This window comes from Crocodylus siamensis, chromosome 10 (assembly GCF_052110815.1).
Source record: "Crocodylus siamensis isolate JL-2025a chromosome 10, ASM5211081v1, whole genome shotgun sequence".
Lineage (NCBI taxonomy): Eukaryota > Metazoa > Chordata > Crocodylia > Crocodylidae > Crocodylus > Crocodylus siamensis.
The window spans coordinates 4,987,761-5,000,771 of NC_143404.1; the positions used below are offsets into that span (position 1 = coordinate 4,987,761).

General features: G+C 57.1%; 1 protein-coding gene across 3 annotated transcripts in view; it reads left to right on the forward strand.

Moving 5' to 3' along the window:
* Nucleotides 1-490: 490 nt before the first annotated feature.
* Nucleotides 491-13,011, forward strand: part of FLT4 (fms related receptor tyrosine kinase 4) — a 73,328-nt gene continuing 60,807 nt past the window's right edge. The window contains exon 1 of one of the 3 annotated variants that reach the window (XM_090064931.1): nucleotides 491-730. In XM_090064931.1, coding sequence (XP_089921057.1) covers nucleotides 673-730 — 58 coding nt within the window. In that variant the 5' untranslated portion in view covers nucleotides 491-672. Of the gene's footprint in view, nucleotides 731-4,085; nucleotides 4,173-13,011 lie in introns of those variants that run through there. The other 2 variants (XM_090064929.1, XM_090064930.1) reach the window with 2 other exon arrangements.

Genomic DNA, 13,011 nt, shown 5'->3' on the forward strand with positions numbered 1-13,011 from the left:
CCGCGAAGGGAGGACCTGAAGGAGGGAGGCAGAGGGAGCACCACCGAGCAGCCGGGAGGGACGGAGGGAGCGCGTGTGCGGCGGTGCCTGCGCGTGGCGTGCCGACGTGTGTAGACGGGGCGTGCGGGAGCGTGTTTCCGCGGCCCTGGCTGTGAACACGGCGGGCTGTGGGGCGTGCCCGGCCACGCGGGGCGCGGGGGCGTGCCGCCGCGGGTGCACATGTGGGCACGGAGTGCGCAAGTGCGGGCAGTGTGCACGTGGGCACCCAGGCGTGAGGCTTGGGCACCCAGGCGTGCACCCCTGTGGCCTGTGTGTGCTATGTCCGTGCCACATGTGTCCACACAGGTGCGAGTCGTGTATTCAGCCGCGTGCCCGTGCGTGTCGTGCGCTATGCGTGCACTCGGGCGAGCGGCGCGGGAGTTCAGCCGCGTGCCCTGGGTGTGCCACGCGTGCACTGGCAGGTGCGTGGCCCGGGCCGGCCCGCCCCCGCCCCGCCCCGCCCGCGGCCCGGCGCGCGCGGCGCGGCCCCTCCCCGCTGCCGGCGCGGCCCTGCCCGGCGCGGGGGCCGCGGGCGCGGAGGAAAAGGAAGCGGAGCCGGGGCCGCGAGGCTGGAGGCTGCGCCCGCTCGGCTCGGCTCGGCTCGGCTCGGCTGCCCGCACCTGCCGCCCGGAGATGAGGAGGGTCTGCCCGCTGCGCCTCTGGCTCTGGATCCGCCTCGTCTCGCAGGCAGGTGAGCGCCGCCGCGCAGCGCCGAGCACCGCCGCCGCTCCGGCAAGCCGCTTCCCAGCCCGGCCGGGGCCGAGGCCCCCGGGCAGCGTCCTGCGGGGCAGCACAGAGCCGAGGGGCCCTCGCTGCCCGGGTGCCCCGGCGGGTCTGCGGGCCGAGCCGCGAGCGGCGCGGGGGAGGCGGCCCCCCGGAGGGCTGCCACGCGCCGCTTGTGGCCCCGCTGCCGCGGCGGCGGCTGTCCGAAGCGCTTCGGCCGCAAGTTGCAGAGCAGCTCTCGGCTGCGCCCCGGCCCGTCCTGGGGGGGCACGTGGCCCTCGCTACCTCCCGAGTGGGGAGCGGAGAAGTGCGGACACGAGAGGCCGGAGCCTCTGCCCCCGGGACGGCGGGTTTCCCGGCGCCGCGCTCGCTGGGGAGAGGCTGATGTGCGCCTTGCTAAACGCCAGGCGAGGAGGGCGCGCGGCTGGGATGTACTCGCGTTTCTTCCCCGCCCGGTGCCGTGTGGGGATCAGAAGTCAGGGTCTGTGTTAGGAGGAGGTGAGGCAGCTTTTCCAGCAGAGACAGAGAAGAATCAGGATAATGTGTAAGAGCATTGGTTCGGGGGGACTTTGGGGCCACCTCGTCCAGCCCCCCGCACAGATGCGGGGCTCGTTGCTCCTGACCTGCCCCACACATGCCCATCCAGTTTCTTCCTGGAAACCGCCAGCGAAGGGGATTTCCACCCTCGTCCTAGGAAGCAGCAAATCACCTAGAGCAGCTGTGCAATCTCCGGCGCTGGAAGCGCTTCGGTGCGGGCAAGACAGACGGGCGTATGGGAGCGTTTAGACAGGGGGATAGGGGCTGGGGCAGAGGATCCTTGGAGGTCTCGTCCAGCTCTCTGTATCTATGGGTCTGTAATGCGGATCGGTCTCGACAGAGAGCATCAGGCTCAGCGTGCAGCGCCTGTCCCGTTTGGGAATGGATCATACCCGGCCAGTGCGATATGCCCTGTGCGAGTGGCTGGCCATCACCGACTTTGGCTGGGAGGGTCTAGCGGGTTTTCCAGCAGCGTCCTGGAAGGGGAAGAGAGAGCCTGACCCCCTGGGACAGACTGTTGGGCCGGTTCTTTGGATTTGAGGGGTCGTCTCCCTAATGTCAGGGGGTAACGTCCCACTGGGGTGTCGGGGATCGCATGTGGAGGTCCAGAACTGAGATATCCCGCTTGGCCAGCAACCCTGCTCCAGATTCCCAGAGAGCCCTAGTTATCCGAGAGCACAACACCACCCCTGTGTTCAGATGCGCCGACTCCCCGGCTCCCGTGGCTGCAGCACAGGTATTTGCACCCTGGAGAGGCGGTTGTGACACTCGCATCTAGTGCCGGAAGCAGTTGCATCCGCAGCTTTATTGCTTGTTAAAAATGGCCATTTCTCCGATGGCCTCCCTGCAAGGATCCGGGAATGTGCAGCCACCCGGATGCACCGACTTATTCACTCATAAGCAAGTGCCACCAGCGTGTGCCAGGACAGGGGAGCTGTTCCCAGCATAGGGGAGCACCTGGGTAGAGAGCAATGGTAGGGGACAAAGGTAGGGGGAGAGGGCACAGAGCTCTGGAAGTGTCCAGGCACCGTTTAGGGCCGTGCTGTTCCCTACAGAGGCCAAGACCGCCCTTGCAGACTGAATCGGATGCCTCAGGAAGCCCCCTCGAGCCCTGTGTCCCAGCAGCTTGCAGGCGAGGGCTGCAAAGCCATGCCACCCATTTGCAAAGACAAAAGCACCCCAGCTGAAGGAGACGTCTTGCCCCTGCTGGGATTTGGCCTGCTCTCCCGGCAGCTCCTAACGATGGTGGTGCTCCATGTCCTGCGCAGGGGCCGCTTCCAGCTGCGCATGGCCTCCTTGCCCCCTTGGGGCAGCACTGCCATGGGGCTTGGGGAGATGCCACCCCAGGGGGTTTCCACCTGTGCGCCGACCCCTCCTGGCTCCGCTCAGGGGTTACAGCCTCTCCGTGGTGGCGTGGCACGGTCCATTTCTGGCCCCCTGGGGAAGGGAAGACACGGGTATCCTGCAGGCAAAGAGGTGGCCTGCGAAAACCTCCCTGCAAAGTCTTCTGCGGAGGAGGAGGAGGAGGAGGAGGAGGAGAACAGAGCTTGGCGGAGAAGACCATATCCACCAGAGAGGGGCAGCCAGGGCGGGGGCAGCCGTCCCCAGCTCTGTTTCTCCATAGGATGCTTTTGCAAACCAGGGGGGACCGATGGCTCTCGGGGTCCGGCTGTCTGAGACGAGGGCTAGACTTCTCCCTCTGAGCTTAGCTGAAATCAGAGCTTCTCCGCAAAGCTCTTGCTGAGTGAGAGGCCCTCGCCCTGCAACTGCAGCTATGCCTGCGGGGTGGTGAAGACGGGGGTGATCAGAGGCCCGTCCTCCCCCCCGCTTCGTTCCCCGCGGTTTGGGGGGATGCAGGGATTAGAAGTGGCAGCCTCCTCTCTCCCAGGTTTCTCCACCAGCAGCGTGCCACGACACCTCTGGGAGCGGGAGCTTCTCAGGGCTGTCTGACCTCCCTTTTCCAGCTGGGTTTTGGGGGCTCGTTTCTTTTCATTCTGGCAAATGGGCCCTTTCTGCATGAGAGCTGGGGGAAGCCGCTACAGGGGAACCCAAGCTCCTGTGTCCACGGCCAGGGCAACCCTATTTTCCAACCCAGGGACCATGGAAGAGGGTGAGGGACTCTCATGGTGCCACCCCAGGGACCGGGGAGCCCATTGCTTTTAGGAAGAGATACCACATTCCTGACCAAGTAACGGCCCGTGGGCTGGCAGAGGCAGCCTGTGTGCTGGAGGAACCCCACACCCCATTTCATCTTGACCCAGCTGGGTCAAAAGCTGCCTAGGAGATTTGGATGCCTGAGTTGCAGATCTCAGTAGCTTTTTAGAAAAGCACCTGAAACACCAGGGAGCCGAAGGCCTGGCTCCGCGGCGGTACGGGGAGCAGCCAAGGCTTCGAGAGACATACAGTACGGCTCTGCCTGGTGCCGTGGTCGGAAGGGGACAGCCAGGCACACGGTGCTCGCGAGCTCAGCACAGCCGGCTGCGTGGGACGGGGCTAGACTTTCCCTCGGATCTGAGCTGAAATCAGAACTTCTCCTTCCCTAAGCAAACCAAGTGCTGCTGCAGCTGCACTGGCATCTAGAGCCTGGTTAAATTAATCCCAGGGTTTTATTGCCTCTGGCTATGCGAGGCCCGTGTTTCTTGTTTCTGGTTGTTCGAGCAGAGGGTTAGCTGAGTCCGAAGGGGGGCTTTTCCTTTCTGGTCAAGCCCGTTATGCTGAATGTATTCTCGCCTGTCTGCGGTGTTTTGCTGTCGCAGCAAAATCACAGGAGCGGAGATGGCAAGTGGTGCAAGAAGGCCCGTGCTCAAAGCCTGGCTCTGCCACTTGCCAGCTCTTAGCGCTCAGGACACTTTGGTGCTGATGCCAGAGGTGAGGTAAGATCCCCATGCAAAGGGCATGGGGGCGGGGGGTTTGCTAACTTGGGGATAAAGCCAGCTTTATTAAGCCATGGTTTTGCTCAGGGCGAGCACTGCGGAGTTGGGAACAAGTGGAGGAACCTGAGCTCGGTCCAGAGGGTGACTTCCACTTCTCCCCCCTGCCAGCGACGGCCCTTCTTGGGGCTTCCCCCTATTCCAAGCCCGTCAGGTCTGAGCCAGTCCACTGATTCCCTCGAATGTACAGACTTAAACAGCCCCCGTCAGAGGTGGTGTGGGGCACATCCCTCTAAGGGAGTGCAGGAGGACACGAGGTCAGTGTAACACGTGGGAAAGACGATGGTTGCTTCAGGGTGGGCACGCTTGCAGTGGTCTCTGGATGTGGTGCTCCCTCCCGGAGTCTCCATGCCCGTTTTGAGGTCTCTGCCAGGGACCGAGCTGCAGACTCGTTCCCGCGATACGAACGTGCTGTCCGATTGGGCAAAAGCAGTACCAGCCCACGGGGCTGTGCGTGACAAGGACTTGGCAGGAGCCGTATCCCAGACCCCTCCAGACACTCCTGGGCCTTGTTCTGGAGCAGCAAGCGGAGTGGGTAGAGCTGCGCAGATTCGGTGGGTTTTGCCTCCCTATGGCAGCCAGCCGAGAGCTGGTTTAGAGCCCCCATCAGCGTCCAGAAGGACACAGACTAATCCCAGACGGCTTCGAGAATGGAGGAGATTCAACCACTCCCGTGGGTTCACGTGCGGGCTTAATGCAAACATTAAACAGAGAAACTGCCTCCAAAGAGATAAAGTAGCTGAGTGAGACGGTGCAATCTATTTTTCATGAGCCCTGTTTATAGCAATCCCTTGCTTTTAACACTCCTACCAGCAGGCCCGGACTTCTTCATTGCTGTAATGCAGCAAATTGACTGCCCCTGTACCAGCGAACACCCTCTTTTAGTGGACGTTTTCCCTTGCTCTGGAGTGGGGGGGTGCATGAGGGGGGTACTATATTTCAGAATGATGCGGGTCGTGAATTGTCATTGTGCAAATCCAACCGCCTGCAGGGGTGAAAGGGTTAATTATTTTGCACGTTGGAGACTCCAGTTCACTGGGTGAAAGTCAGCTGGTGCGTAGGAGCCAAGCGGCATTGGCTTCCCGCTCGAATGGTAGCACGACACCAGGTGACGTAGCGCCCCGCTCACAAGGGCACCATCCCTCTTTGGGTTAAACCGAGCGATGGGGCGGCAGGGCTGGGATACCCGCCACACCAGGCAGGTGCTGGCTAGGTGGGATCGACCGCGGCCGGTAGCCCCTGAAGAGTTACGTGAAGATGAGTGGTCCTGATGCCAGGCTGGGTGTCCAGGTTCTCCTTGGTGGAGGTCAGCAGTGGTTCATGGGAAAGGAAAAATTGGCAGCTGGGCCGGATGTTCCTGCATTTCCCCTTTTCCTGCAGCCGCCTGCACGACGTTCCTTATTTAGCTTTCCTGACGGACAGGAGGAATCGAATGGCGGAAACTGTCACTGCCTGATAACAGTTCAGGGACCCCTTTATGGTGGGCAGAACAGCAGGGAGCAGGGCAGGTTTTGGTCTATCCAGGATGGGAGAAAGGGGGCAGCTCGGGCTGCCCCTGCTCCAGGTTTCCATTGGCCATGGTATAAGCACTCCCTCCGGGCCCGGCCCCTTCCCTCGGCCTTGTTTGCTTGTTTGTGCATAAACCCCACCAGATCTGAGTTAAAAGGCGGTCAAGGATGAGGAGCGATGACCTCTTGGTAGCACACTCAAGCGGGGCGTGTGGGGTGAGGGGAGATCCGGGAGGACGGCCACCGGGCTGGGCCCAGGGCCAGGCAGAGCTTTCCAGCCCTAGTGCTGGGGATGTGACATGCAACGGGGTGGCGATGAGCGTGATGGCCTGGTGACACGGCCAGCTACAGAAGAGGGGGTGGAAGAAGAGGTCTGTGCGTGTGCCATGCCACGTGCCCGTGCCCAGCGCAACCCCAAGGACCACACGCCTGCAACTGAAGCCATCCAGCAGATAAGCCCGGCCAAGGGAAAGTCCACCCAATGGTTCCCCTTCCCCCATCTTCTCGTGGTAAAAGATGCGTTTCATTGGTGAGGAGGTTAATGACATGCCAGGAGCACATCTGTTAGAAAACAACCGTCCCCTAAGACCTGGGGTCCCAAACAACTGTCTGTATTGTGCTGTGTCCATTGATTTTGAGCTTGCATCTGTGGAGGCTGTTAAGCGGCTCTCATACCAACCATAGTTTAGTTTCCATAGTAATTAATAGGTTGCAAAGGGGGAACATGTCCAGGAGAGGAAAGGGCAAGCATCAAGCAAGATGAATGGTGTAAAAAATTGGATGAGGCACTAGATTATCCTCTCCACTCTCCTGTGCTGCTGCTAGCGGAGGGCTGAGGAATGGCGCCAGCACCACTGCGGTGAGGACCAGAGCGGGGAGCTCTCCGTCACGTGCTGCCCACGAGGCTTCACCCTCACGCTCTGGTGCGGAGCTGTGCGACGCTGGGGTACCTCCCGAGTGTCTTGCACATGGGGATAGCATAATCTCCTCCGCGGAGTGGAGCGTTTCGATTCCACGTGCGTGAGAGGACGTGCCCAGGCGCAGAAGGGCATGTGCCATATTCAGCTTCACCCGAGCAAATGGGAAAACGCTCTTTCTCCAGCGCTTCAGTGGGGCCCGTGCTTACCCGTGCTTTACTTCATGCTGTGTAAGCGTTCCCGCGCCCTTCCCTGGGGCTGCCATGCATCTAGTAAAGTCCATGCACAAGGGCCCAAGTCACTGTACCAGAGTTAGCGTCGTAATATCTAAACAGCTCATCCTCTGCTGCGCACGTCAGTGTTTTTAAAATAGCTCATTTTGGGCTTCTGCAACCGCTGCGTGTGGTCAGACCTCGCTGCCCTGCGGATTCACAAGCAGGAAGTTTCCAAGTTGCGAGGGCACGTGTGGGAGGAAACCAAAATTTTCAGTGATGCTCAAGCACCGCTGCCAGCCGAGGCACTTGCAAGCTCATTCGGCGAGAAATGAAAGCAAGACTTCCCTCCCCGATCCCACCCGAATGCTGCTGCTTCAGCTCGGTGCTTGCAGAGGACTGGTTGTGATCAGAATAATGACACCCCAGGCCTTCTGAGAGCAGAAAGAGAAGCAAGATCTATGGAGCAAAGGGTTTACTTCAGATCATTCATTTCTCCCGTGCTGTTGCATCCTACAGCAGGGCTGGCCAGCTTCTAAGTACCCGGGGGCCAAGTGCCCACAGGCCAGACCACGGCAAGTCATGGGCCCCCACGGCTGCATGCTGTGAAGACAACCCCCTTTCCCCTCCTGCTTCCCTGCGAGCCCAGACCTCCTGCCCTCCTCCCCGCCACTGCTGCATTGCCCCTCAGCTCTGCGCACCGTGCACCCACCAGTTGGGTAGCCCTGCCCTGTAATACAGCACCGTCCCGTTTACACCGGGATGCTCCGACTCCCAGCTAGGTGCATTTACGTGCCTACTATGACCCATGCATGCTCATACCTACGTCCCCGTGCACATGCCAGGAAGGCGGCAGTGCCCATCTTGTGCCTTGCTGTTTACACTGGCCCACGCCCCTTTCCTCACGGACGGCTGGAAGCTTGCCTCATTTCCACTGTGGCAGCTAGCAGCTGCAGGAAGGGATGGACCCAGCCCAGCAGATGGTACAAAGACAGTGCAGCATAAACCAAAATAACTGATGGCCGAGGCCTCGGGAGACATGGAGGAGATAGGCCGCCGTGGCATCAGGCTGAGCGAGCACTACTGAAGGAAGGAAGCTTTTATTAGCAGGTCAGATCCTGAAGTCCTTCAGATTTATGGTGGCTAAGTCCTTGATGACTCCACTGCGAGATCTGCCTCTGGTCAGCTGAAGCAAGGGCTTCAGAATCTGGCCCCTAGCGAACAGTATTGTTTGCTGAGTGTGTCTACCAGCGTCCAGCATCTTTCTGCACACAGCTCAGACTCTGAGCAACTGCTTGCCCTCTGCACAGCGTGTGCGTTGCTTTAAAAAAAATCTATATGTCTAGATATATAGATGCAGTATATAGATAGGTATATAGATCTATAGATAGATAGGTATCTAGATATATAGATACAGTATGTAGATCTAGATCAAGATATATAGATCAATTTAGATGATATATAGATAAATACCTAGGTATATAGATACAGTAGATAGATACCTAGATACAGATGTATAGATAGATACCTAGATATCTAGATGCAGTATCTAGGTCTATATCTAGATATATAGATCAATGGAGATAGATAAATAGATATCTTTATTGCATTTACTTTGCTGGTGGATTAAGACAAACAGAGCTCTGAGCTGCTCTTTTGCTACTAGACGTGCTTCTGGAAGCCCTGATTAGTTGTACACAATTATGTAATGAATCAGAAGGTTGATGAGAGCATGTCTAGAGATTCACGAGCACCAAGAGGCCTGTGGAGAGCTTGAAAGCACTTAATCGGGCAGAGGGCGTTGTAGAGGGCATGCAGGCTCTTCAGAAGATGAATATGTCCATAAGAGTATACTATTTCATTGCCTTCTCCCCCGCAGGAGATGTGAGAAAGGGGCATAGTTGTATCTTAAGCCTGCAAAATGGACATGAGATGATGGCACAAAGGCTTGTGGAACGTCCCCTGGCACATGCACGCTTTGAAGCCCCCGAAAGGAAAGGCATGTGCCTGCTGGTTAAAAGAAGGGACCAGACAGCCAGGACTCTGCTCCGTCAGTCAGTTAGCAGCATTTGTTCCCTACCCTGCCTCGGGCTCATACTGAGTCCTGCTGAGATGTGCTTTGCGGGGGTCAAAAACTCTGGATATACATATTGACCAATGCAAAGCTGAAGCCAATAGCTTTCTTGCAGGACAATAAATCTTGATGTTCAAAGAAACAAAAGTCAATATCAGAATTGCTATTTCCATTCATTGCTGTCATTCAAAATAGCCAGTAGGCAATTCTGTGTCACTGCATTAACCAATAGCAGGGGTTGTTGTTGTTTAAAAAAAATTCCTCTTTTAAAATTGCATCATAAAGAGCTGAGGAAGTCAGATGCCCAGAAAAATCCATGTTTCACTTGCTGGCAAATGGATTTGAGTTGACATCAAGTCAACAGAATGAGATGGGCTGTATGGCTTGCGTACGGCTTCCATTGGCCAGGACTCCTTCACACCTCAGCTTGATTTGTTTGGCAGAAGCTCGGAGATCCTTGGGTGGAACGTGCCCAGCGGAAAGCAGCAGCATCACATTGCGGAGGCAGATGCCTTGCCTGCATGCAGACATGCCCAGCTCAACTGCCAGTGAACCATGACGTGATTTCAGTGCAAACCTGTGTAGAATTAGTCCTCCTACTTTGGTCTAAGAGTGCTTCTTTCAGTTTAGCTCACTATGACCAAAAGGGATGTTGTGGAAGAGTGTGTCGCGTGCCCTGCCTCGCGTGGAGCTGCCTAATTAATGAATGCAAGCAGAAATCATTTGTGCCCTTGGGAGCACGTCACAGGGCTGTTGGTGTGTAGCCGGTACAGGGAGGGAAGGACTGAGGTTATTCTAAACAGTCTGCGGAAGATCTGCCTTGGCTAGAGCCAGCCTGTTGCCAGCAAGGAAGTTCAAAAAGAAGCAGCCAGTGTAGGTGGGATCTCAGAACCCAAGATTGCTCTCCTGGGTCAGGCTGGTCCAGGGACAGGTCCTTGACATCTTCCTTATCCGCTCTGGGGGAAAGAAAGTGGCTTCAGCTGCCTCTCCATCCCCTCTCCCCTCCCCACATGCAATGGCTGCACTAGTCGGACCTGTCCTGGGATTTTATGCCACGCAGCAGCGCACGGCTTGCACCTGACTGCAGTTCAGCAGGCCAAGGCCTGTGCTCACCGTGTGCAGCGTTTCACAAGATCTGCAGTCCCTCGCCGCCCCCGGCTCCTTACACAAATCACGTCCAACGCTGACTGAAAGCGCTTAATCCCCCAGGCCTCCGGCCTCCAAAGCAATGACAAGATCTGGGTGGCATCTCCCAGAACTTATCAGTGGGAGAGAGGGAGCACCAGGATCCATTTTGATATGGGGGTAGGAACACCAGCCAGCCTTTATTGAAGATAAGAGCCAGTGGCTGTGGCTGAGCTGCTCCTTAATGGTTGTTGCTGTGATGAAAGGCAGAAGATGCTGTGCAGCATTGGCCTCCCAGCAAGGCTCACCCAAAGAGAGCAATGCCTAAATACAATTCCAGATTTTTTAAAAAACAGTAATAAAGCCATCCCCAGATGAACTTGAGAGACCTCTGCAAGGGCAAAAAGATACATCTGTGATGAACCTGCTGAGCAGGACCTGGAGGAGGTAATTGTCCATGCACTTGGAAAGGGAGAGTTGCAACCCTATGACCTCTCTCCCTGCACAGACGGTTTGTCCTGCCTTCAGAGCTCGGCCCAGTTCTCCCGTCTCAGCTGTGTTTCCTCCCTGATGCTCCCTGAGCACTTCCGGGGTAATGCGCAACGCTGGTACTGAGGACACTAATGGAAGTGAGAAGGGAAAGGCTGTTCCTCTTTCCACCTGCAGAATAAACAAGGGTATCAGTAGCACTGGTGGACATCCAGTCCAGCCCCCTGCTCCAAGCAGGACCAGCCCCAGCTACATCATCCCAGCCCAGGCTTTGTCTACCTGGGGCCTAAAAACCTCCAAGGATGGAGAGTCCACCGCCTCTCTGGGTGACCTGTCCCAGTGCTTCACCACCCCGCTAGTGAGAGAGTTTTTCCTAATATCCAACCTCAACTTCCCTTGCTGCAACTTGAGCCCATTGTTCCTTGTCCTGGCATCTGCCCCCACTGAGACCAGCCCAGCTCTGTCCATTTTGCAGCCCCCCAGGGAGGTGAAGCCTGCTGTCAAATCCCCCTCGGTCTTCTCTTCTGCAGACTAAAGAAGCCCAGTGCCCTCAGCCTCCCCTCACCAGTCCTGTGCCCCAGTCCCTTTCACGAGCTCTTGGCAAAAGACCTCTCCAAGATTGATCTCGGGGGGATCGATGTGTTCCCCTCACCTTGTACAGCAGTATGCGGCAGTGCAGCAGCGGAGCGCTGTGCGTGCACCGCTGCACGTGTGCCCGCAGCTCCCGTGGGCGTCGTTCCCATCGCAGGGCCGTGCTCTAATCCAGCACGTCAGCCAGGGCTTCTCCCACTCTTTCACGCTGCCCGCAGGAGGGCTTTGTGCCTCCCAGCTCTGCTCAGGGCTGTGAGAGAGTGTGGAAACCGGCAAGGCCTGTGTCCCCTGTGCGAATCCTGCCGTGCATGGCAGAAACAGCTGGTGGTAGAAACATCTGCCAGGAAAGCTGGCTCCTGGCAGAGGAACATGAAAGGTGTGTGCCTGTGGGCAAGCAGTTTGGCCTGCGAGGCTGCGCCCGCAGGGCCCTGAGCTCCGTCTGTTCCCGGGTCGTTGTGCCGCGGTCACACCCGGAGAAGCACATCGAGATGTCCAGGCATTTTAGGACAAGCTCTACTGTTATTTCTGCTCCTTTCGTGGAAGTCATTAGCATATGTAAACACTTCCTTTCTATTGTGTTTGGTGGTGTGCATCTCTGGGCTGGGTTATATGGCCTGGGAAAGGTCCTTCAGTAAGATAACAACTATCAAGTCATGCATCTCAAGAAAGGCCTCATTTGCCTGTTTATACAAACCCGGGAGCTTCTTTCAAGCTGCTTATAAAGCATGTCTTCACCGTGCCTGCCTTCATATTGCTCCTGAGCACGGTAATAGAGTTTGCTCTCAGGAGCTCTGCCGGGGTATACCACGCAAGACATTTCAAAGCTCGTCTTCTCTCGAAAGGAATGAAATGAGTCTCCTGTCTGCAGGCGCTGTGCTGTGTGGCAGGCAATGGGGAGCTGTGCGCAGGTGTCAAGCAATAAGCAGGTCTCAGTCTTCACCAGAGTGATGCTGGTGCCTCCCTCGACTTCACTGCTTGCCTCCGGGGGCTCTGATAGCTATCACGTCTTATTAATAAAACCATGCCTGGCTTGCAGTCACAGCCGTATGCTGAGAAGAAAAGGGACAGAGCGTGGTCCTTTCTGCTTCCCTGGAAATCAAGGAGCCCCTCACCTAAGCCAAGGGCACAGGATGGTTCATCTTCATAGATTTCATAGACATCAGGGCTGGAAGGGACCTCGGGAGATCAGCGAGTCCAGCCCCCCGCCCCAGGGGCAGGAAGTCAGCTGGGGTCACAGGATCCCAGCAAGATAAGCATCCAGTTTGCTCTTGAAGGTGTTCAATGTAGGCGCTTGAACCACCTCCGCTGGCAGACTGTTCCAGACCTTGGGGGCTCGGACAGGAAAGAAATTCTTCCTTATGTCCAGCCTGAAACGGTCTTGCAGGAGTTTGTGACCGTTCGACCTCGTCATCCCTCGGGGCGCTCTGGTGAACAGACGTTCCCCCAGATCCTGGTGGTCACCCCTGAGAAACTTATAGGTGGCCATCAGATCACCCCTGAGCCTGCGCTTTTCCAGGCTAAAGAGCTCCATGGCTCTCAGCCTGTCATCGTAAGATCTGTTTTCCTGACCTCTGATCATGCGCGTGGCTCTCCTCTGGACTCTCTCAAGCTTCTCCACGTCCTTTTTGAATTGTGGAGCCCAAAACTGGATGCAGTACTCCAGCTGCGGCCTCACCAAGGCCGAGTACAAGGGGAGAATGACATCCCGGGATTTGCTCGAGAAGCATCTATGGATGCACGCCAGCGTTTTGGTCGCTTTACTAGCCGCAGCATCGCATTGGAGGATCATGTTCATCTTGTGGTCAATGATGACCCCCAAGTCTCTTTCTTCTGTAGTGCTAGCCAGCGTAGGCACTGCCGAGCCTA